At 36.5% G+C, this 26,675-nt stretch overlaps 1 protein-coding gene across 2 annotated transcripts in view; it reads right to left on the minus strand.

Moving 5' to 3' along the window:
- LOC137641439 (ATP-binding cassette sub-family C member 10) overlaps positions 1-26,675 on the minus strand; it is a 151,254-nt gene that overhangs the window by 89,745 nt on the left and 34,834 nt on the right. For both annotated transcript variants that reach the window (XM_068373979.1, XM_068373978.1), the window contains exons 2-11: positions 23,034-23,685; positions 19,100-19,315; positions 15,162-15,283; positions 14,135-14,318; positions 13,275-13,548; positions 10,162-10,259; positions 8,324-8,446; positions 7,571-7,682; positions 7,198-7,323; positions 5,136-5,261 (exon numbers count right to left, since the gene is read on the minus strand). In XM_068373979.1, the coding sequence (XP_068230080.1) occupies positions 5,136-5,261; positions 7,198-7,323; positions 7,571-7,682; positions 8,324-8,446; positions 10,162-10,259; positions 13,275-13,548; positions 14,135-14,318; positions 15,162-15,283; positions 19,100-19,315; positions 23,034-23,360 (1,708 nt within the window). In that variant the 5' untranslated portion in view covers positions 23,361-23,685. The remainder of the gene's footprint in view (positions 1-5,135; positions 5,262-7,197; positions 7,324-7,570; positions 7,683-8,323; positions 8,447-10,161; positions 10,260-13,274; positions 13,549-14,134; positions 14,319-15,161; positions 15,284-19,099; positions 19,316-23,033; positions 23,686-26,675) is intronic.

The following is a 26,675-nucleotide window of genomic DNA, read 5'->3' on the forward strand; positions in this document are numbered from 1 at the left end:
GGGAAGAAGGAACAGAAACCTCTTCAGACCTCCCACCTGGCGACGGCAAAGGCGAAGAGACGCTCGCCTTCCTGGGGGACCATTTAGAGGACTTCTTTTTCTTCTTGCTAAAACGAACCCACTGGATCTCACTCCAATTAACACACTCCGGGCACGTATCTGTCGGCGAGCACACTCTACCCCTACAGGAAGAGCAAAGGGAATGCGGGTCAACCTCCGGCTTGGAAAGGAACGCTCCACACGACTTCCCGGCTCTACGCCCAGGACAACGGCGGGTTTGCTCCATCACAACACAAAACCACAAGACACAGGAACGCAGGGAAAGGATAAGGAATACACTTGGGGAAGCACAAGGGAATCACGCGAACACGCGAGAACACAAGGGAATCACGCGAACACGCGAGAACACAAGGGAATCACGCGAACACGCGAGAACACAAGGGAAAGCACAGAGATACCACGCGGGAACCACGTGGGACACACGAGTCGGGGACACAAAGGATCGCAAGAGAATGGAGAGCGACGGGATGGTATCACGGCGCGACCAGAGAACTTACTGACGAGCGAGACCCAAGCTAACACCGACCTAGCTCAGGACTACCCTCAGGGCACGTTCTCCTTACGCCTGAGTTAGTCCCCACAGAAAACAGAAGTAGGGTAGACTACACAAAACTCTGGTCGGTTGAGAGGTACCTCCTAAGAAAGTAGTTCGAGGTAAGTCTCTGTGTTGGAACAAAATAGATTTGCATTGAAAAGATTAAATCTGCTTAAACCCCTTCACTATGAGGCCGCAGATCTGCTACTCAGGGTGTATGCGAGATTTCTCATCATCGGACATACTTACTCACTTATTCTTTAATATGCTACATTTTCATGTTTACTTGTTTTACTGCTGATTACAGAGTAAAATTTTCAAAAGTTTGCTTTACTCACTAACTCACTATGAACTGAATCATTCCTGTTTTAGCTATTTCACGAGCTTGGGAATACACTACGCAGGTACGCATGTAAGAACATGACAAATACTGCCGGTGAAAACCATGCATGGTGACTTCAGAAATATTCTAAATGATCTGGTCAAAGCAGTGAACTTCATTAATGCAAACATACTCAATTCCTCTCTGTTTGCCGAGTTATGCAAAAAAAGAGATTCCAAATTTGAAACTTTTATTGTACTTACAAGCATAATTTCCTTCAGAGGGGAAAGTACTGAAGGGAATTTTTGTACTACAAAAAACAAATAAACAAATTTCTGCAAAACTCTGAACCAGGAATGCACAAAAATTCTCTGATGACCATTTACTGATGTGCCAGTCATTTTTGGTGGATATATTTGAATATGTGAATTTCGTCAATTTGGCACTGTAAAGAAAAGAGACCACCACGATCCAGTCATGAAAATTTGACTGCCTTCAAAATGAAGCTTGTATTATGGCATTCAAAGTTAAATAGCAATCACTTTGCACATTTCTACACTTCAACATATCTATTATTATTATTATTATTATTATTAAGTACTTGGGGTCTGTTGTTGCAACAAATGGTGGAGTGGAAGCAGATGTGCGTCGGAGAGTGGGTGAGGGTTGCAAAGTGTTGGGGGCAGTTAAGGGAGTAGTGAAGGGTAGAGGGTTGGGCATGAATGTAAAGAGAGTTCTATATGAGAAAGTGATTGTGCCAACTGTGATGTATGGATCGGAGTTGTGGGGAATGAAAGTGATGGAGAGACAGAAATTGAGTGTGTTTGGGATGAAGTGTCTAAGGAGTGTGGCTGGTGTGTCTCAAGTGGATGGGGTTGGGAGCGAAGTGGTGGGGGTGAGAGCGGGTGTAGGAAGTGAGTTGGCGGCTGGAGTGGATGTGAATGTGTTGGGGTGGTTTGGCCATGTTGGGGGAGTTGAAGGTGGCTGTCTGCTAGAAAAGGTGATGAATGCAAGAGTTGATGGGAGAAGTGCAAGAGTGGGGCCGGGGTTTGGGTGGATGGATGGTGTGAAGAGGGCTCTGGGTGATGGGAGGATGGGTGTGAGAGAGGCAAGAGAGCGTGCTGGAAATGGGAATGAATGGCGAGCGATTGTGGCGCGGTTCCGGTGGGCCCTGCTGCTTCCTCCGGTGCCTTAGATGGCCGCGTAGGTAGCAGCAGTGGGGGGTTCAGCAGTGTGAAGCTTCATCTGTGGTGGATAATGTGGGAGGTTGGGCTGTGGCACCCTAGCAGTACCAGCTGAGCTCGGCTGAGTCCCTGGTTGGGCTGGAGGGGCGTGGAGAGTGGAGGTCCCCTTTTTTGTTATGTTTCATTGTTGATGTTGGCTACCCCCCAAAATTGGGGGAAGTGCCTTTGGTATATGTATGTATGTATGTATGTATTATTATTATTATTATTATTATCATTATTATTACTTGCTAAGCTACAACCCTAGTTGGAAAAGCAGGATGCTATAACACCAGGGGCCCAAACAAGGAAAATAGTCCAGTGAGGAATAAAACAAGGGAAAATAAAATATTTTAAGAACTGTAACATTAAAATATTTCCTATATAAACTATAGAAACTTTAACAAAAGAGGAAGAGAAATTAGATAGAATAGTGTGCCCAAGTGTACCCTCAAGCAAGGGAACTCTAGCCCAAGAAAGTGGAAAACCATGGTACAAAGGCTATGGCACTACCCAAGACTAGAGAACAATGGTTTGGTTTTGGTGTGTCCTTCTCCTAGAAGAGCTGCTTACCATAGCTAAAGAGTCTCTCTTCTACCCTTACCAAGAGGAGAGTAGCCACTGAACAATTACAGTGCAATAGTTAACCCCTTGGGTGAAGAAAAATTGTTTGGTAATCTCAGTGTTGTCAGGTGTATGAGGACAGAGGAGAATCTGTAAAGAATAAGCCAGAATATTCGGTGAACGTGTAGGCAAAGGGAAAGTAAACTGTAACCAGAGAGAAGGATCCAATTTAGTACTGCCTGGCCAGTCAAAGGACCCCACAACTTTCTAATGGTAGTATCTCAATAAGTGGCAGTTGCCCTGGCCAACCTACTAACTACAAGAAATTTCTTGGTATTTTCCTGTCTCTAGAGGCATACTATATTTCATCAACAAACTGTTTGTAATCTCTATTATAAATCTGTTTACATAGGACTAGAACTTAATTTATGAATAATTTATTGATTTGGTAAATGATGGGGATGCAAAACATGGTTTCCATGGAAATGTTTTACAGTGACTTTTGGAGCAGTCCTATCCCAATGCTGCAAAGATGGCTCTCAAAGTGCCAGTTCCATTTCCATCTACCTGTTCTCTTCATTAATTTATTTCCTTATTTCCTTTCCTCACTGGGCTATTTTTCCCTGTTGGAGCCCCTGGGCTTATAGCATCTTGCTTTTCCAACTAGGGTTGTAGCTTGGATAGTAATAATAATAATAATTGGATCTATGGATTTTGGTTATATAGCTCAAAGCTCAGACCTGTGAGAAAGGCGATGCGTTCAGGTTGAGCACTAGTGACGTCAGCAAGTATGCGAGTAGGCAAGTTGATACTTGCAGCTGGAGCACGTGGAGCTGAAACATTAGTTGAAACTAATTATTTTCACCTTCTGAAAAGACTACTTTGTAGGTGAATTAGAATTTGCACTTGGGAGAATTGGCCAAACTTGCAAATTGGAATCCATTGTGGACATAACCATTAATGTCTGGATACTGCATGAAAAGGAAAGAAGTGTTTTCTTGATAGAGCCAAGAGGCTCTATCTGTGGAGAGAAATTGGATTGTGGACCTCTCGGTGTATGAGGCAGACTGACTCGCTATGAGTGCGAGCCGGAGAATAATAGGCACCTTTTAAGAGGGCAGCCTCAGTACACGAGGTGTTCTCAGTTGGGAACGAGGGGAGATTTTCAAAATCTTAATTGGAGATTCCTCAAAATGAGAGAAGTCTACCTGGTTAGTAAAATCTAAAACAAACGTGTGATGTCCTCCAATGGGCATGCTTGTGGGGGGAGATGGTGATCTGTTAAGACTAGCTTAATCTGGGACTAGGGATACCTGTACAGTTTCAGGTTCACGCTGTACTAGGACTGAAGCCAAAGGATTAGTACAGTATTAGTAGGAATTAATTCTGATTCACTAGGCCCCATGGGCAAAAGTACATCAATAAATGTTTCATTACCCTGAAAATTATGGTTGTTGTCCTCGGTTACCTAGAAAAGGATCAGAGCGGAAGAGATCATGTGTTGCATGAAGAGACTTCCACTTCTTGCCCTCTTGAGAGGAAGAAGCAGAGAGAGACCTATCCCTCTTAGCCTTCTTGCGATAAACACCATACTCCTACTGGGAGGCTGGCCACTCCTTACAAAATTCACAGCATGAAGAAAAGAAACCCTGCTTACCATGAAAGTTTGGGCATAACAGATGTGGATCTACCTTGATCCGTCTTATGGAAGTTTCGCAAGGGTACCCTTCAAGGCCAGGACAGGTTCACATACTACCTGAAAAACCACTCATACCACTGATATGCGTACTGAAAGAAAAAGCACGAAAGAAAAGGCACTCTGAAGCATAGAATGGAGCTGTGATTATAGCGTGGAAGAACCATCTAGGACGGTAACCAGAAGAAGAATGGCCCAGCCTCACCAAGGCTGGCACACGCTCACCCAGCATGGAAGTACAGCTGTTATCCATACATGGTTACAAGATACACACTTTTTTCTTTTTCGGATCATAGGAGTAAACCCATATAAATGACGAAGGGTTTGCATCTGTGTAGGAACAAATAAGTTTTTAATACAGTACTCCTAATAAGAGGTTCACATACACATAAGCTGAATAAATTTTGAAATATCATGTACTGTAGTTTCTACAAATTACATTTCTTTTTTTAGTCAAGAATATAAGTCAAAATAATTGATCTATAATATATCTTTAATTAATAATGAATCGACTCTTCATTACTAATGATGTATTTATTTAATTGAAGTAGGATTACAATTTGACCTTTGATTGACATGGAAAAAATAAATTAATAATAGAGTGAAGTATTGAGAAAGCATAAAAAGTACACAACTCAAAACATAAAAATATACGAATTACATAGTTACAAAAAGCAAGAAAATACAGCATTTACACTTCAATATATTTATTTCACATCTTATGAAAATTCTTACCTAATGCAATATAGGTGGAGAATGTGAATATTGGTATCAGCACAGGCGTCGCTGCCCAAAAATAAACGCAAGCAGCATCTAAATACTTTCGTCCTGCTAAGGCCTTCACTTCCCCGTAGCGCTCATCTGTAAAGTGAATATAAATGAGAGTCGGGTAATATTTAACAATTAACGATAAGGCCACAAAAAACCTGAACGTCTCATCTAACCAGGCCAATTATCTCTGCAAAATCACAGAAACTTTGTACTGTAATAGTTTGTTTTAATTTTTTTTTATTTTGCTTCTCATGCGTGTTTTCCACAATTCTGTCCTATTTTCTTAGGAAAGTTGAGAAGATCTAATGGGTGATAGACTTCCTATCCTTTTCCTTATTATTGTGACTCCAGTGCTGACTGGTCAAGTAAGAACCATACATTACACCTTTCGTTGAAGAAAACACCTAGTTTTTCAAAGTGCCAACCAATTCCTGCCATTCATCATCAAGGTGGCTAGGTAACCACCAACACTGTAAGAATCCTAGAATCATAACTAATTTGGTCCTGGGCTAACATCCTGGTAGGCAACCACCAACATTGTAAGAATTCTAAAATCATGACCAATTTGGTGTTGTGCTAACATACTGGTAGTTATGATGCCAGGTAACCTCCAATAATTCAAATCTGGTTTGACATGGTGATAATGACTATTCTGATAGAGAAGCCTCAGCTGTTGCATAGATCTTGGCAATAGAAGAAAACAAAAATTGAGATAAAATTCCAATGTTCCACTATTAGTAATAAGCTCCCACGAAACATTCGAATGATTGAAGACATTAAGGCTTTCAAGAGGAAACTGAAGACTTTCTTATTTCATGAGTCTTTTTACAGTGACAATTTAACAGTAAATGAACAATACGCGATATGAAACGTTAAATACTCTGAATGAACAAGGTAAAACGACAGTGGAGGTCCTGTAGAGAGTGGGGTTCCCCTGCTGTATGGGACCGGAAAAGCAGCCATCAAAGTAAGTAAAGTAAAGTAAGTAGTACATCTATTGTCCAGTCCCTGTTGATAGCACCATCCTCTCTTAATTGTTATAGATCACCCTTTGCCATAAATATTAAAGAGGAAATTGATACCACCATCTCTTGGTAGCCCAGTTATGAATGGAGCAGCCTGATAAAAACTTTGTATCCTGAATGGAAAAACTTAAAAAATACAAGTTAAATTTCCATTTTATTATCATTACTAGCTAAGCTACAACCCTAGTTAAAAAAGCAGGATGCTATAAGCCCAAGGAAAATAGCCCAGTGAGGAAATGAAATAAAGAAAAGATAGAATAGTGTACCTGAGTGCGCCCTCAAGCAAGAGAACTCTAACTGAAGAGAGGAAAACTATGGTACAGAGGCTATGGCACAACTCAAGACTAGAGAACAAAGGTTTAATTTTGGATATTCCCTCTGCTACAAACACACTGCCAATGATTATATTTTCCTAGGGCATTCAAGATGAGGCAAAGTCTCAGTCATGGATATACTATACTGTACTATTTTGTTGGTTAGCATAATAAAGTTGATAATTGCAAACATTGCTGGTCATGTTTATCAAGTTCATAGTTTTAATTTAATATTGCATTACTGAACATTATTATTATTATTGCTTCAGTCTAATAAATGACAATGTTTCCAAGACACAAACAGTATCCTTGCTCATCTCAACGAACAAAATTGACCCTAATGACCATTTTTATTGCCGAGAAGGCAGTACTATAAGCAGATATGTAGCAAACTTACACAAATTTGTAGCTTACTGAGACATCCAAAACACACAGAAGATACTTAACTAAACCAACAAACTTGGCTTTAAATACCTTAAGAATTAAAAGTTTCATTTCACCCACACCAGACTGAAAACCTAATAATCACTAACTTTTAATCACACCAAAAAGCTCTAATATTGAGGCAATCATAACGGAAAAATAAAACTACTATCCCTCATGCTCTGAGCTAAATAATTTGGAGACTTGATGATTTACCAAAGGCCATAATAATAAAAATTAAAAATACTTAAAGCAAAAAATTACCTAAGATACGATCCTTGAAGGTTCCTTCCCAAGCATTGAGCTTTACTGTCTTTATCATTGACAGAACTTCTTTGAGGAGGCCAACACGACGATCCTTAAAAGTCATCATCTCAACACTTAAGTGACCTATAAAAAATTATATTTAAAAAAAAATCTGTACAAAAACAGCATATCTTTCTCATAAGTACTATGAACATTTTTTATGTATCATACATTGCTTATGACTAGAGTATATTCATGAACAGCTTCAAGAACCTTTAGTGTTTCACAATCAAGGAATTGACTATTCGAAGGGATCTTTTTCATTTGGCTTCATAAAAACCAAACCTAAGCCACATACAAATTCATATAAATTTACATGAAATCCACTCACCAATCTTTGTAGCTAACCATTTGTTGATTGGAATTAAAAGGAATGCAATAGCAACCCCAGACACGAATGCTATACCAATTTGTTGGTACAGCAAGAAAAGTGTAACGGCCATCTGCAAAGTCACAATGAATGTACATTTTGGGAACTGCATTTGAAATTATTACTAATGATCACAGTAAAGATATACTTGCTCATATTTTTACAATCCACATTTAAGTGGAGATGACATATGAATAATTCATGAGCTGTAACTACCAGCAGTTGATTACCAAGAAAACTAATATGGCAGTACTCCACAAGTAGTTGGAAATTACTAAAATATTAATATTAACACAAACATTAAATACTGTGAATGTACTTTTATTCGTGGGTACCAATTTTGGTTATTTTATAAAAAATGTTGGTTCGTAGATTCTTAAATTTGTGGATTTATATATAGACAAGAAAAAAAATAAACTGTAGTAATCTCTGAAAATGACTAAACCTACAAAAGGAAATTTTTTTTTTATCATAGTGCACACCAAAATAAAACATATTCACAATAAAAAATAAAAATAATTAGTAATCCAGAAAGGTTTACAAATTGTAGGTCACCAACACAAATCGAATGTGTCCAAGTTCAATACCAAAATCTGACAGTGTATACAAATTTTCGTTGGATTTGTAAATTCGTGGATTCGCCTACCCACAAAGACCACGAAAATTGGTACACCACGAACAAAAATACTTTCACAGTACTTCCTAAATAATTACCTGTACAGGCAAACTCCAAAATGCATGGAATGACTGACAGAAATTAACTACCCGATCAGTGTCAGTACTCATCATGTTGACTACTTCTCCTGTTGTAAATTTTCCCAAGTTTGCTGTGCTAACCTGAAAAGGATAAAATAATTATAGGAAAGAAGCTGCTGAGAAAAATAAAACACCTTTAGAGATGAAGGTGGCAATATAACTTTAACTTGATAAATAACTGAATATGGGCGACTAAAAGGTTAAAAGGATTATATAGAAATTATATAGAACTACATCATAAAGGCAAGTGGTATTTGAAACATTATTCTTTCAAAATTGTTTCCAGCACTTAGAATTTTTATAATCAAATAATTCCTTCAATTAACTTCATTGATTTCTATTTAGAGTGTGTTTGTCTCATTTCCTTTCTTAGCTGCACTATTCACCAGGTTTATTATGACAAAATTTAATTTTTCAATTCATGCTTCCGCAGTTAAAAGATGAACATGATTTAAGTGTATTGTTCTTATTGCGGAGCTTATCAGAGAATAGTGTCTCATTCTGGACCAAATAAAGAAAATTATCCTCACTCAGATGCAGTAACTGTAGACACATATAATAACAGTAAACTATTAATACTGTAATAGTATAAAAATGTTGATAATTATCAATATTATTACTATCTATTTCTCTGTCCTCAGGTGATCCAAAACAGTTTTAGAACTTGACTCAACGTGACAATCTATTTAATCATAACTAGATATTTGATTGGCCCACCCATTGCTCAAATGAAGTTTTTTTTTTTTGCTTACATGCAAAACAAAGGTACATTAGTATAAAACAGTACCAAGAATCAACAATTTATTGTGGAATTATTCTTTTGTACAATAAATAATGGGGAGAGAATAATTAAGTCACCCGATAATAGAAAATTTGTATTCATTTTATCAACTACAAATTACAATCTGACCTATGTGGCGAAGACTGGTAAAAATCTTGAAAAACACATCCAGGCCCAGCAAAGAGCTATTGATGCAAACCCTCCTCGCTAATACAGTGATAACGTGCTAGAAATGCATTTGCACTGACAATATCAAGTTCTGTCAAAGGCCCTTGAGTTTAAGCTGTTTTCTGGGGTGGTTACTACGGTGATCTTGGCTAGTTGACGTTCACATGATCTTCTCTTTTGATGAAATTGGAATTAAAATCTGACCCATTTAACCCTCAACTGCCAAAAAAAATGCAATAGGTATATATAGTTGGGATTTTGACCACGTAATGAATTTCAAGAAAAGTCAATTGGTACATATAAGCAATACTGTAAAATGCTGAAGAGTAGTTGAGATAGTTCTTATAAACTCAATAACAACCCTAATTACTAAATGTTAACAAAATCTATAATGCCTTCAAAAAAGATAAATGCTAGACAGGTGCTCAGAGAACTGAGAAGCTGAATCGTAGATTTCCCATGAAAGCTTATATTCCACTTACTTCCAGGATAAATGGTAATGCTAAATACCTCATCCCTGTGACCTTCACCCAGAAGCATTAGTTGAGCAGTAAAACCCCAATAAATATAATATTTAATTAGTTAGTAGATCAAGCTGGAGCCTGGTATAAAAAAAACAGTTGCTTTTGTAAAATTTGATTCAGTTTCATTCCCTCTGATGGTGAGGATAATAGTTTTTGTACGGCTTAGAGATTTGAAGTGCATTTCTAAGAAAATATCACTATGCAACACAAAAATAAAAAGCCTTACAGTATTTTTCTTGAATAAAAATAACAATGCTTACAATCAAGAAAAAACTTATCAGTCATAGTCATACTGTATATAATATACTGTAGAGAAAACTCACCAGTAAAACTTTTCGATAAACAGTTGATATTAGAGCTGCACGGACACGAAGATTCACTTTGGCAATCAAATAATTATAGTGGATACCACAGAATGAGCCTGAAAAAGATTGATCTACTGAAACCGTAATATTCAATATAAATACATGGCTTGCAACTATGAAACATAATTTGAAAATCTTTTATGCAATGACATGAGATGGCAAACCATTACTTTACAGCTAACAAGTAGGAGACTGCACTGTTACACTCCTTGACTTTAAAATAGAACTGTCCAATTGGTTGACACCATTATGAAATCGGAGTTTGATATCACGGTAGTTTCAATCAGTCCTGCACCCACAACAAAAGGTTAGCCCCTCATGGGTATTTTGTATTAAATATGTCTCAATCTGGATGAGTGAGGCATTATGAGAAACTAGCTTGCTTACAGCTGTCACTGTTAAGCTTAAGTTTATTAAGGGCGAGTCTCAGATAATTGGTGTAATTATTTAGTCAAGGGTGTTAGATTACCTAAATCCACCTTCATTATTCCACGTCCATTAGTGTGGGGGAGTCAGCTTTATGAAAGATAGGTAAGGTTCATAGAAATGAATTGAATTTTGATAATAAAACTGTTTATGTCTATACACACCAGGTATGTCAAGAAGTTGTTGAACCTATTTCAACTTCAAGACTGAAAAATTGATACAGTACTGATGTAGAGTACCCTAGCACTCTCATTACCATACACAACCATACAAATTCAATACTAGAGGGACAAGTGAAAAGCCATTCAAATGGCAGGTGAGTACAGAAATAATAAATGTTATCATTAAAATTCAATATTTTCATAAAAACTGTACTCACAGAGTTTTTGGTCATACATCTATCATTCCATTTCAACAGCTAACACTTTTTATGATCTAATAATATCTCTAATAAAACTTCTTAGTTTCAGAGAATAACTTGCAGAGAAGCTCAGGAACTTTTTCATAGCTCGTTCCTTGGCAACAGCAAACCAGGAATAGACAGGACTATAAAGTAACCTGCTGCTTCCTCCGGTGCCTTGGATGACCGGGGAGGTAGCAGCAGTAGGGGATTCAGCTTTATGAAGCTTCATCTGTGTGGATACCGGGGGAGGGTGGGCTGTGGCACCCTAGCAGTACCAGCCAAACTCGGTTGAGTCCCTTGTCAGGCTGGAAGGAACTAGAGAGGAGAGGTCCCTTCTTTGTTTCATTTGTTTGATGTCGGCTACCCCCCAAAAATTGGGGGAAGTGCCTTGGTATATGTATGTATGTATAAAGTAACAAACTTAAAAAGCACTCGCTGGAGGATAAATTTGAAATAGTAATCCAAAGGTTTGAAGGTCGCTTGAGAGCAACAGAGACAAGGGACAGGTGACTGCACTTGCCACACATTGTCTTAAAGACTGACTATCGTTTGCATATAATCAGCCTCCAAACTGCTTCCCACCCAAGCTCGGACTGAGCAGGGCAAAGCAAAGGCTCCTGATGACTTAGCAAGTAGACCTATAGGCTGCCAAATCCCCATTCTCAGCTCCAAAGGATAGTAAGGTTGTGGATACTTATAAAGAATATTGGACTGTAAGGAGGGCTCTGAACTATCAACTTTACAGACAGGGAATCAGAAATATTCCCCATAGGCTATCACAACCTTTAAATGTCCTGAAAATAGAGAACCTTAGAGAATACAGGATACCTATTTTTACAAGGTAAGCACTAACCACTAGAACAAAGTGGTGGTGGGAGCTAGTAGGTCAAGGCTGAAATAACCACCCTAATACTGTATTCCTTTGGGCATTGTACCACACAGACAGCATAAAGTTTGTTAAAACCTTCAGGGGCTTCATTTTTCCTTAATAAACACAAGGCATTGCTACAAACTAACACTGACCTACATTTTTCATTTCTTTAGAGCAATTTATCAACTTTTTCCTGACCCCAACAAAGCTTTTTTGAAGATGTTCCTAAAAGAGCAGAATTTTAATAATAGCAGTTATTTTGATACCTGCGAGTCACAGTGCTAATACCCTTAACAAGCTAGAGAGAACTTTCAACTTTACAAAAGAAAAGTTTCTCTCTCACTCTCTCTCCTCCTATATCCCTCCTACTCCTCCTCTCTTGGCACTTAGCCGATGTCTGATTGCCATCTGTCTGGAAGAAGATAGGACGTGCTGGTACCCTCTCAGAGGGAGTCATCATTACCGAGGTTGCGGAAGACCTCTACGGCTCCTATTAACCTTCTAAAATAAATGAGAGTGAGGAGAAAGGTGAGAAGCATGTGATTCACAAGTAAGCGTCAAAACAATAAAATATATCATTATAATTTTATTTATTTTGAGAAATCATTTCTGCAGGTTAAAGCTGACTTCCATATTAACTATGAGGTGGGTCAAGGAGGGAAATGCAGATGAGCCTATTAATCTGTCCTTATCTTCATTATTCATGTGGTATGGCTGTCATTAATGTTCTTTTAAGATCTCCAAGAGAATCTCACTGTAACACACTGCCTCATTGTCATGGGCATGCAAGGATTCACCAATAGCAACTAAGGTGATATGGGGACAAAAACATCATATAAACTCATTATCACATTTAGCATCACTGCTTCTTCAAACTAAAAGAAAATAAGTTATCATATCCTTTGTCTTCCTCAGTAATGAAGGAATTTAGCTCAACTTCATTGGCGGTGACTTTTTGACATCAGCCAGAGATTTATCATCAATGTTTAACTTTAACTATTACTTACCTAGGTCAGGCATCAATTAATTTTATTATTTATCCACCCCTAATACAAGATTAAGTCATAAGAAAAAATAAGAAGTTTGTAATTCACAAAGATGCATACTTATTAATTAAAGTCTTTTTCAATTATGCAGTTCCTTGCTGATGAAAAAAAAATGAATTTACAATACTGTAAATACGTACAATTCAAACAATTTAATATACTGGAATAATATCTTTTAATTATGTTTCTTATAACATAAATAAAATGGCAAACATTAAGAAAATAAAAATTAAGATATGTAGCACAGAATAGCAAGGAACTTTAAAACAAGAACCATATTCTTTCAAATGATTCTTCATAACTGAATCTTCAGCAATCAACATACCTACTAATGCAGCACCAATAAGCCCTCCAGCATATGAATATCCTTTAACGGGAGCTTCTTCTTTCTTATCAATGAATGAAACAAGCTGATTCAATAGCAGTGGCCCAGCAAAGCCCAAGCCATCTCCAATAAGCTTCAAGATACCGATGCTAAAGAATTGGAGACCAAAGCACTTGCTCAAAATTCTTAGTAGAGAATAATTTTCACTGTTAATGGTTGCTGTTCCCTCTGAGTCTTCCACAACTGGCTGAGACATCAATATTGTCTTATGAACCTAATCAAGAAAATACAGGAGATACATTGTTATCATTGTTTAATGAGATACTAAATGGTGTTGACAATTAAAAAAAAGGTTATAGAGACACACAGCTATGATAAATGAGAAAAGACCAAAGGGAATACAGAAAAATTTAAAGCTAAAATGCAATGTAACTGGGGGCAAATGAATGCTACAAAGAAATTAAAGGGAACTATCACCTACATTGTGCCACACAGGAAGTTATAACCCTGACCACATGGAAGGATTCACACTGGCATTATGAAATAGAAAATTCTCTCAAACAAATCTATCTGAGGTTCTAATAAACTGATTATTAAAGCATTTAACTTCTTAAAAAGCAATTTACTTCCTAAAACCACTATGTTTCAATAACATGAATCTGTAAGACATCTGACACAAATATTTCATTATCTACCAATAAAATCAATTCTTTGAATGTTAAATTTAAATGTGCATAATCATGTATAAAAATGAGATCCAAGATACAAAATTCAAAATTAAAAAAATTACACAAAATTTTTCAAATTGTATTGTCTAGACAATGACAAAGCAATGAAAAATAACTGCTACATAATCATACCTTTTGCGCTATGACATCTGTACGCATTTCAATTGGCAGGTCATGTAAATCATCCTGTGACTGCAGGTACCCAAGAGAGCCTTTTTCCATCAGAGAATTTACCCAATGGAATGTAAGGTATGAGAATATATTAACTCTTTCTTCACCAATGCCCAAGTGATATGGATCTGCTGCTTCATGAAAACTGTACAAAAGAAGAAAAAATAAGGCTTAGAAACCTGAATACCAATATAATTTACTTTGAAATATGAGAGCTTTGGAATAAAAATTCAAATGCATATCATACTGCAACAATGCCAACAACATCAATGAAAAGATCAATACCACAAATTGAATAGAAATCTTTAAAAGAAAACTGCAGGGCTCACGTTGACAAGCACATATTTGATATCTATTTCATAGCTATATAGTTTTGGTGTCCTTTTGGTATTTGGGAAAAATCTAGACTTCACAAAAAAAAATTTTAAAGCAAAAAAATGCTTTCATATAAATCATTATAATTCAGTGATCACACAAGTTAGAAATTACAGAAAATCAATTTTGCATGGTTTTATGTTTACCAATGTATAAATTATAAAGTAACTATATTTCTCATCAAATTAGTTTTCCTGTAGCCTCTAAGTTTCTAGATTTTTCCTCCCTCTGTTCATGGCTATTTTAAAGATTATAATCACCTACATGAATTTATAATCAATAAGAATGAGCAGATAATAATACTGCATACATATTACATCGATACTTGTGTAACATTTCCTTATTTTTGTGATAAGTTCCAATGGTGATAACAGCTATTCTCATTCTTATAATATAGTTTTGAGTCAATGTAGTACCTGTATAATATTATACTCCTACTTATATAGCATACTGTATAAAAGAATCATTTATCATTATCCTGAAAATCAACTCGTAATTCTTTACGTTGGATTTCTAAAACGAAAACACTAATGCAGTTGCATATTTAGCTATTTATGTAATTCTTATAGTGAAGTATAGTAGAATATTAACTTTCTATATTGAATAAACTTACCCACTATAATCATTGTAAGAAGTTTCCATAAGTGGGGTTCGTTCATTAGTTTCTCTTCGCAGCTCTTGATACTGAGAGGTCCCCACGCTTCCTTTTGGAAAGAGCGTAAATAAATAGAAAACCTGAAAAAAACAAGGGTAGAATTAACTTATTTTGTAATAAATAAAGACTTTGGAAGCCTCATTGCTAGACAATGCATTTTCAATAAAGAATCTCTAACTCTTCATTTGAAATAAAAATGAAGACACTTTTAAAATTTTTCTATATTCTTCCAATTCCATATTTTAATGAGAAAGTAAATGCTGCTTGAAGGTAAAAAAAAACCACATTATTCTTATAATGAATAACAACATTTATTTTGAAGTTCTTCAGTCAAACCATAGAGTAACATTTTTAGTCTCACAGATGGTTTGATTTCTTCATTAAATGTAGGTGAAAACTGGAGAAATCCATAGTTAAAGAAATTGAATAGCAAAGTGGTAATAGACCAAAGGGAATGTATGAAAAGTAAGACAAAAATCCAATGCAGCCTGTGATCATAAAAAAGCTACAAAATCTTTCGGTAACATCAAAAGTAAGTCAAATAGGGTTTGTTTTAAGAGATGAAAAAAAAATGTATCTAAAAGCTTCTTACTATATACATTTTCAGATTAAGTATGCCATTTTCAAAATTTCAAGAGCTTTTTTCCTTTTCCTGTAATCTTACTGTTGTCAATCCTTTTTATTACCTAGAGCTAACTTCATTTGTAAACAATCTTAAAGAAAGATTTAAAGAATAAGTAAACAAATCAGAACTTTGAGCTGATGAGTAATACCTTTCTAAATAGGGCAAAGAATTTCCCAGGATGTTGTGTGGATGAGTATAGTGCTTAGAAGTATGGATCTTCAGAGTTTATAGAAGTTACAAGAGTTCCTTACGTTTCAAAACATCAAAAAGAAAAATCAATGGTTATAACCTAATCTGTCTTGCTCGACTCGTCAGTTGAGAGATTATCCATCCATATCAGGCCCCCACTTGTTCACAGCCTCAGAACAACAAGCAACCACAAAAAGATTTCTCAACCCTATTTACTGTCCAGCTCTTTGATTGTAGTTTTACTTCAATGTGTACGGCATTAAAAATCAGCGAGAATTTGTGACATATCAAAAAGGATATAGGAATGAAACTTGATGCGGTAAACAAACTCACCAACAATAAGGGATTTAGTGTATGCAACATCTCTTAATAAAAAAGGCAATTTCTTCTTCAAAATGGAATACAAACTTTGAATCCTTTCTCAATTTTATGCGTAAGAATTTGTCTGACAGCAATAAGAATAAGAGTAGACCGTGACTCAAATTTTCCCTTTTGCCCTTCTCAAGATTTATAGCGCATCTCTCCCCTTATATGATTCAAGCACCACCGAAAGGACCTCTGGTGGTGGCACCCAAGGGAACTACTTTCTCAAAGGAGGAAAGTTGACTGAGAAGAATTTACCAAGGTCGAATTGGAAGTACTGTTTTAGACAGAAACGGTAACACTACCTCTCTGGGACTGTTGATGCAAGCATCAGATGAGAAGACTCTAGCTGCTGCCAAGTCTATCAGCATAGTATCTAGATACTTCAACCTCTACTTGGGTGGGAGATTCAACTTTTCTGAATTTATCACAATCGGCTGGTTGCTACAAAAGGAGAGATGATCTCAATCCTGATGAAACTGCCTCTTGGAAGAGGCCAGAAGCAACAAATCACTGAGACACATCAAGAGACATACATACGAGTGAACTATGGGGGAAAGCCAGTGCATAGTCTGAAACACAAGGTATCGATTGATTGATTGAGAGCTTTCTGGCATCACAAGGTACTGAACTAATGCATCTCTTCATTAAGGAGGAAGCAGTACTTCCGAGAGGATTGATAGAGGAGTACTTGGAAGTAATTGTCCTTCAGAGCCACTGAAACCATGAAGTCCCTGATAAAATCAGTAGTCTGTACTGTTTCCATCCTAAAATTGGTTTGTTGAACAAAAAAATCAAAGAAGAGATTCTATTCTGAATCTCCCTGACGGAAAACTCCCTGACAGGACAGACACTATTGTGTTAACCAGTAGAGCCGATGGCACAGAAAACTCTGGCATGTAAAACCTTCACTGAATTGAAAGTATGGGGGTCAGGATCTTGCTAGGCTGGCTGGATGCAAGTGATTCTCCCCCTTACAAGACTTCCTTACAAGCTATATGAGCAAAGGAGTTGAAGTCTGAGTAACAATTGACGACGACATTCCCACCATGGAAGGAACCACAAGGCTTCTTCCGAAAGAAATTTCAACAGGGTCACTGTCACCGGGGAAGAGTTAGCCTCTATCACTGGCACTGGGTGCACAGATGCTGGCTTTGGAGATGGTACCACAGGTACTGGGGTCACAGGCACAGGAATCATTATAACAACCTCCCATAGCTAGTTACAGACGATGGAGGGACGAGCACAGCAGTGGGGAAAAGGGACACCTTTTAGGCATCACAGCTATTAGTCTTACTGGCACTGGTGTCACCGGCAAAAGGGTGAGCAATGACGGCAACTTTTTAGGTATCACTGACACCGGTCTCACTTGTAAATGTGTGGGTACTGGAGGATTCCTTCACTTAAGCCTCACAGATGCCACCTTACCTAGTATTGAGGTTACCAGGCACTGTGGACACACTTTTGGCCTCATGGTCACCAGCACTCGGCACAACAGAAGCAAAGTAGCCTTGGCTACCAGTTTGTTGAAAAATGTCATAGAGAGTATATCTGAAAGACCAAAAAAAGTCCATGCTTTCCATTAAAACAACTCATCGGTGGCAGTCTGCATGACAATGAAGAGCTCTCAGCGCATGTTAGAATGTGGCATTACCCAAAAAAATTTGCCAATGTAGATCTTGAGTTTTGGCTCCTAATATGCACACACTGGGACAGAGCCAGGGGTGTATGCAGATTCAGTGGTGTACACTCTTGATGGAGAGAGAAAAGGGTTATATGATTGGCTTTGATTTTAGTACTGCCTTTGACAGTGTTAATTATGAGACCCTTATTTTCAAATTAAGACTGACAGGCATAAGTAGGTCTTTTCTTAACATCATTAATAAATTCTTAAGTGCACCAATAGACTGCAAAGAGCAGTTTCAGATTGGCAAAATAATGATTGTAGGAATGTGATATCTAGTTTTCCTCAGGGTGGTATTCTCGGGCCATTACTTCTCATAATACACACACATCCCATGTGATTTGGCCTAAAAACAAGCTTGTTGCATATGCAGATGAAGCTACTCAATTTGCAATTCCAACTCCTATGGTTACTGCATCCTTTAGTAGAGATCTACCTAAAATTAATGCACTAGTGTAAATTTTGGTACACAAAGTTGAACCTTATAAAACTTAAAGTATGAATAAAGGCAAAGGTACTGAATCTTCAATGCTCTCTATTACCAATCCAGGTTACCAGAAAGGTACACATAAATTAGAGCAGATTCATGAATGGCCACCATTAACTATCACTTATGGTGTGCTATGTTTGTTGAGGTGATCAGTTTTAAGAAACATGAACTGAATTTATTAAATTCATTTCTAAAAGCTACATGGTAAAAAAGCAAGCAGTAATCCCTCCTACATCCACAATAATGCTTCTTAAGAGGGCTGCGGATGAGGCCAAAGAAGTGAAAAGGGGGAGAATAACATAGGTGTCAGCCTAGCTATGTTATCTGTATTTTTAATACTTTAATTGAAGATTGATAAAAATGGCTTCTTGCTGTTTGAAAGTACAATATAGTTAAAATACTAACTTCAACATACATTGAGTTGCAATTCTATTTGACAATATCAGTAAATGTAATAAAAGACAATTTTTTGCAATTAGGACCAATGAAAATGAAAGATCTAATATGGTACTGTCGATACAAAAATGAAAATTCATAACCCTCACCTGCAAAACCAGTTGTGACAATGTTGTGTATCTCATAATTTCTAATATTACCATCGGTAGACCTTCTTGTTTATACCATGCAGTTCTGGCTAGGTTTATAGTGCAAAGGAATGTCAAAAGCCAACTAAATATCACAGGTGTGGGTCCTCTGGTGGTTAGACTTAGACGTGTCCTCAAAGATGTAAGGTACCCTAAATGCACCAACCAAGATATGGTCTGAAAAACGCAATACAAAAAATGAATACAGTTGTTAGTATAATACTCCTATAAATAAAACAAAATGTAATAATACTTCATTCTAAAATTATTTAAAATCAGAAAACTATTGCAATGACTATTCCTTTATTTGAGCACCAAATGGTGCATGAGCATGTGACAAATTTTTCAAGAGAAAATAAAAGGCCTTTCTATCTAAGAAAAGATATAGAAAAATTTAAACATGACAGTAACCAACAAAAATTGTGTACTGTATACAGTAATGAAGAAAAGAATTACTATCAAAGCAAAAAATATCTTGAGGCTATCACACAAAATACTACAATATTTTCTGTATACAGTACTCAGAATACGGTAAGTCCCCAACATAAGAATGAAGCAAGCTCCAAGAGGTAGTTATCCTCAAGTTGAAAATTCCTAAAGTCCAACATAATTAAACTAGGTATTCAGCTCATAAACCCCAACTCTCCATTGTTTTCGGACAGCTGATCTTGTGAGCTGGCCGAAAACATACTGTAGCTTGTGAGCTACAGAAAGTAGAATTTCTAAAGCTATTTGTACATAAAAAATTTACTTTTGAAAAGTTAATTAATTATTACAGTAATGCATTCTTCCCTGCATCTATGGAGAATATTCTTTATTTGTTAAACATAGGTTCTTCTTATCCTTGAAACCTTTCAAGTTGAAATTTCTTATCTTAGGGATTAACTGTATACTGTACAATACTATGGTAAAATATCACAAATTTTCACAAGTAATTTATACTTTTCCAAGCTAAAGAAGCCTGAGCTTTTGATAGGAATATGATTTCAATACACCTGGAATGGCCATTTAAACTTTTAACAAAGTGAATATAGTCACCTCGGAGGTGGTGAGTAAGGGCACCCAAATTCTCTCAGTAGCACCATATTATCTTCAAAGGACAAAGGAGCAAATCTTCCTGAAATCCAATTGTAAAAAGAATGGAGAAGGTCTTGACATTGGAGCTGTGTTCCTTTATCGAAATCGAGGGTAGGATTGCGCAGTCTTTTATGAGACAGGGCAGTGGTAGTAGGTGCATAAACACCTGTACAACGTACCAAAATGTATTCCTGGAGAAGGAAGAGTTCCCAATACAATACCTCTAGTAGATACATTCCAGGCATATGTAGCACCGTCCCTTCCACGTGCATGGTCAAGAGAGGCGAGCACAATATGGCAGCTCGATGCTTGTATGAGTGCTAATATTGGATCTGAGAAGTTAGCTCTTCCAATCCCTTTTGCAAGAAGTATTGGAAGGCCTTGGTGTGTGAGAAACTCACTGAGCATGGGAAGATCCCATGTCCTAGACGGTTTCCTGGGCATAGAAAGATCTAGGTCAAGGAACAGTTTTGACCCACCAGAAGATCTTGATCAAGGAACAGTTTTGACCCACCAGAAGATCTTGATCAAGGAACAGTTTTGACCCACCAGAAGATCTTGATCAAGGAACAGTTTTGACCCACCAGAAGATCTTGTTGAAAGATTTCTGGTCTGGCAGTGATTGGAAGGAACAGGTTTACCAGTTCCCAAGTGTCTCGAAAGTAATGACTACAAGGGGACTCCTATTGATTGTATTTCCTGTATTTCTTCAACAACATTTTCATATCCCTCACCTACAAGTTGCAGCAAAGACACCAAAGAGAATGAGACGGGAGACGGAAGAACTTGAAGATTGACTGTCTTTTATGGCAGTCGTGCAGGCCAATGACAATAATCCCATGGGGAAAGAACCACAACAGCATAACCAGGATATGCATCCTTAGCACCTTACCCAGGTTGGGAAGACACTGAAGGAAAAGAGAAACACGGCGCTCTTCCCTTCACACTTGGTCGGAAACAGACAGTTCCTCTGACGGAGCACCCGCAAAGTCTATGAAAAACCAACTCTAGTTCGTGTTGCCATCATAGTTGTGAGGCCACAGACACGAGGGACAGAACAGCAACAGGCATGTCGCCCGACAGGAACAAGTATGCTAGATACTGATGTGTAGCACACAAAACTCTCATAATTTCAGTTATCAGGAAAAGGAAACATTGTATAGTAATCCGTCACCACATCGTAGCTCATCTATTGCTCCCTCAGTACATTGCGAACTTATAAATATACTACATGAAAATCTATATTGCAGACACTTTATTTCTAGGGTTTCTGAGGGCAGGTTTTTATATTTTTCATATTTTAACTATTTTTTGTTATAAATAGTAATTTTTAGGCTAAAAATTAATAAATTTAATTACACCAATACCTCATATATCTTGCATATTGTGGGAGCACCAAATTTTCCACACATAAAAATTAATATATCATGTGGCGTGTGTATCATACTTGTTCCTTTATTAAGACCAAATTATAATAAACTAATATCTTTATCTCTACCTCTTCATCTCAACTTAGTTTAATAATTTAAATTAGCAAATTAGAATGACTGATAAAACTATCGTAACATATATGCTATAAACAACTGAATGAAAAACAACTGTACTGTTAAGACTGATTCAGAGAACTACAGCTATGTTGCTAATATTTCAACTTTCGTACACTAGTAAACAATGTATGTAGTTGTTATAAATGACAATTGCAAAAAAATCACCTACAGAATTGAAAGAAAAATTGAATTATTTCCTAAGCTTTGTACAAGTAATCAGGAATCACAAAGGTAGAGACTATAAAATTATCATTAATCGGCAACAGGGATGAAAGCCCTCTAAAATTCAATATGCCATTACTTTTATATGGTAAAATAAAAATGATACAGTAGTTCAAGTAATATTTGCCTCTTATGAAGAAAGAAAAAATCATTTGGTAGGTTGACTTAATCGGCTGATTTGGAAAGATGGTACGGTAGTCTCGTATATTCACTGTTTTTATTTAATAATACATTGCTAATATGTTATCATTACAATTATTATTGGATATAGTTAAGGGAAACATCACTTAATACTGATTATTCTAAATACAGCTGTACTTGGCCACAGAAAATGGATACAGTATGTAGTTTGGTCAACGGCGTACCCTAGCCGAGCAGTATATACAATACCGAGTGTTCAGGTTAAAATTTTTCCATTTAAGTAGACGTAAGGATGAATCTAGAATAAATGTACGGTAAGTTTTGAATTAAAAACTATTTAAAGAGCGTAAAACGGGTTTTTATGAATGTTAGGAAGTGTTATGAGGCAAACAAAACAAATAAAATAATTTGAAAAATAATTAAAAACAAAATATAAAGCAGTAGCATTGACTTCTGGATCTACTTCGCAATTTTTCAGATATTGTGGGTAAGCCTGGAACAGAACACCCAAAAACAGCCAAGGAATTACAGTACTGCATACCATTTGCTTCTTCTATTAACATCTCTCAAACGTAACTGTCTGTCAAAACATTTATTCACTCTGAAAGAAAAAGGAAATGATTAAAACTTCAGATTAGGAAGATGAGAAGGACAACAGTACTGTCTAGGGGCTGAAGTCAAGGTGAGGATTGCTCCACCTGTCTGATACATAGAGTCTACCCCGACACGGGCAGCTATGTTTACCTCTCTAAAAGTTTGAATGGCCATTCCAGATTCGTTGAAGTCTTACTCTAATTATAGGACAATGGTTTGTATTTGTGTAGAAACAATTAAAAGTTTTATGAAACAAATACCAAAGAGCTATCTTTATAAATTAGTCTCCTTTAATGATGTTGTAAAAATCTTACCTGCACACTAACCACAAGAGCATCTACCCAATACATTAAGGCCTGGCCCACAAACACATAAAGAACAGGCTCCAACACACAGACGAAAAGAGAGAGAACAGATATAGCAATCCTTGTGTGGATAATTGCCATCTGTTTCTTCCTCCGAACGACCCATTCTGACTGCTTCCCGATGTAATACGCTGAAACAATGGCCAGGAGAGAAAATGTTGGAACATCTAATAAGGCTTTTTGAAAGCACAAGCCAAAGTTTAGCTTTTTGGAATTCCAAGATTCGAAGTCCATGTTGCCACAAAAGGCAGTCACATTGAAGAATATACGAGACATTTTGTAAGAAGTTAGAGGAGGTTCACTTATAAAATAGAGAATATTGTTAGACAATATTTCGTTCGTTTAAATATAATGTTCGAATGCAAAAACACTTCATTTCATGATTCTGTCAATAACGCAATAAAATGGGGTCTCTTTCAGTTGCCTCCATTGTTGAGATTTTCATTCAACTTGTTCCATCGATTTTATTCGGATAAAAAATAGACCATTTGCACAATCTAACATGACTGGAACCTTCATATCAGTAAATCAACAAATGCAATATCCATCATTTTCTTGAGTTTGATACTATCGCTTCCTGACCTTTCCTCGTAACAGCAATCTGGAAAAAAAATGACAATGAAAACCAAGTCTTAACTGGAACACTTTCACCAGTAGTAAAGCAATAATAAACATAATGCTACTTTATATTGATATCTATACATTCATCAATTTTAGAACCTGATAGTTTACACATAATTGACTCGCCTAATAAACTAAGTATTGTAATATAAAATAAATCTTCTAAGTAAACTGACATCACATACAGACAGCATGTGGTTTAACCTTATCAAGACTACATACAGCAAAAATAGCAACTTTTTTTTTAGTAACTTGTATTTTTCATACCTATACAAACTTTGTTCCTTTAAAAATGTTATGTCCTCAGCAGAGCCAAAACAGCCATTGAATTCATTAACAAGGTAGTCAATGAAAGGTAATGATTGTGGCAAAGTAGCCCCACCCATTTCCTGTCTAAGATTATTCAATATTGATCTTTGGCTAAGAAATGACAGGGGTGCTTGAGGTGGGGAGTATAAAGGACTCCTGTTTGAACGTCCCTCTAGAACTGAACTGGTTGGTTCTTTTTCCTTTCTTAAATATGTAAGTCCCTCTGGTCCTTCATGAGAGTGAGGGAGATGACTCCTGCCATACCTTATCTGCCCATCATAGAGATATGTAGGCTGATAGGGCCTGGCCTGTAATTGCTATGTACAGTGTAAGAGGTGCTTGGTCAATGAAGGAATCCTTCCAGTCTGGAATTAAATTCTTGTATTAAAGTACTTCCCCCATCCTTCCTCTTGTTACAGAACTACTTAAATAATAAGGGTGCTCAGAAATGTACTGTAGTTTACCAACATTAATGCATGACCAGCAAACTTGGTGATGAGACTCAAGTGCCATACTGTACAAGTCTCTTCAGTATTATCTTTGGCATTGTATTGGATGATGCCAGCCAAGACTTAGCTTTCCTTTTCATCCTCAAAAATTAAGCCTGCCCCTGAATGGGAAGCCACGATTTGCACTCGGCACATGGGGATGGCTGAATAATCCTGGCCCCTACAAGATGCGCATAGAGAGAGGATCTACATCTGATTTTGCCATAAATTGATTGCAGAACCAACCTTTTCACCCCCTTTACGAGATTACTGTTTCACTTCCATAATTGATGCAAAGCAAACAAAAAAGCAGTAAACTCATTAAATGTTCTCTTGTTTAAGGGTACAATCAGGCATGCTATTCTATATTACTTCTCTTCCTCTTGTTTTTTTGGAAGGTTTTATAGTTTATATATGAAATTATTATTATTATTTGCTAACATCAATGTTGTTACTGAACTGTTCTTGAAATATTTCATTTTGATTGTTCATTAGTTTTGTAGCTAATTTATTTCTGTTTCCTTTCTTCACTGGGCTATTTTTTCCTATTCAAGCCCTTGGGCTTATAGTATCCCACTTTTCCAACTAGGGTTGTAGTTACCTTGTAATAATAATAATAATAATAATAATAATAATAATAATGAGAGAAAAAAAGACCAAACAGCCTTTAGATAAGACGCAACAGCACTGTACAGAAAACGGGTGTGGGTAACATGCATGTGCTCACCCTCTTTTATTAACTAATTTGATAAGGAATTCAATGGCTGTTCCATCACCACTAAATACATTCCCTATTTTAAAGAACAAGAGGTTTGTATATACTGTACATAGGAGCTAAATATAAACTGTACAATATACAATAAATTCAAGCAAATAATTCATCTTACCTGTATGTTGCATAAAGGTGACATAATAAAATATGCAACTTTTGTAGAAAATAATACAAAAGTAAGCAAATAATTAACCTTACCTGTATGTTGTAGAAAGGTGATATAATATAATAAGCAATTTTTGTCACAAATAATACAAAAGCAGAGTCTATGTTGAATATAACACTACCTTTTTCCCTTTTGAAATAGAAATTTCCAAAACAACATTCACAAACACAATATAATAAAACATGTACAGTATATCCTTCACTTGTGACTGAGAACTTGAGCTGTATCTGCACACATGACAGTACAACGCGACATACCCAAGTCTTACTCAACCTCTAGTGAGAGCCTGGAATCACATGGGACGTAACCCGACCCCATCACAGAAACCAAAGAAGTGCTCCCTCCACTACATTTCATCTCAGTGGTAATGTAAGATGGGTAGGAATAAGATGCAGAGATGTTGAAAAAAATAAAAAGTATCTGTTTGATAACTTACAGCTTGATACAATATGATAATAGCTCAATTATATTATCACAAGTCTTTTTAAAGGGAAGGAAAACATATATTTTGAAGAAATGTAAATTAGCCTATGTACAATATTATTATATTATTAGCCTTGAAATGTGCTGTTATCTTAAATCAATTAAACATATATACAAACTTACTCAACTAAAACATTCATGTAAGATAGTTTTTTTCCCTAATTAATTCTAAATTCTTCAAATGCACACACTCATTACTTTATGTATACTTTACAACTGAATCAATAATAAACCTCCCGAGAAGAATTTTCCCATATCGACCACTTTTTATGCCAATAAAATGATATTTTAATTATAAAATAAATTTTTGAATATACTTACCCGGTGAATATATAATAGCTGCTACTCAGCGGCTCGACAGAAAACACACTCAAAAAACTCGCGAGCGATCGCTATGAAGGTTGCGGGTGTGCCCACCAGCGCCAACTATCGGCCAGATACCACTCTTGCATGTAAACAAACCCTTCAATTCTTCTCGTCCCGTGCGTCTCTATTGGGGAGGAAGGGAGGGCCTTTAATTTATATATTCACCGGGTAAGTATATTCAAAAATTTATTTTATAATTAAAATATCATTTTCAAATATTTAACTTAGCCGGTGAATATATAATAGCTGATTCACACCCAAGGCGGTGGGTAGAGACCAGAGTTAATTAAGTTTACAGCGTATAAGCTAAGAGTTTTTGACCGTTATCAATATAACAAAACCAAAATATATAGGTACCTGGTAAGGAAGTTGACTTAGACGATTAC

This window comes from Palaemon carinicauda, chromosome 5 (assembly GCF_036898095.1).
Source record: "Palaemon carinicauda isolate YSFRI2023 chromosome 5, ASM3689809v2, whole genome shotgun sequence".
NCBI lineage: Eukaryota > Metazoa > Arthropoda > Malacostraca > Decapoda > Palaemonidae > Palaemon > Palaemon carinicauda.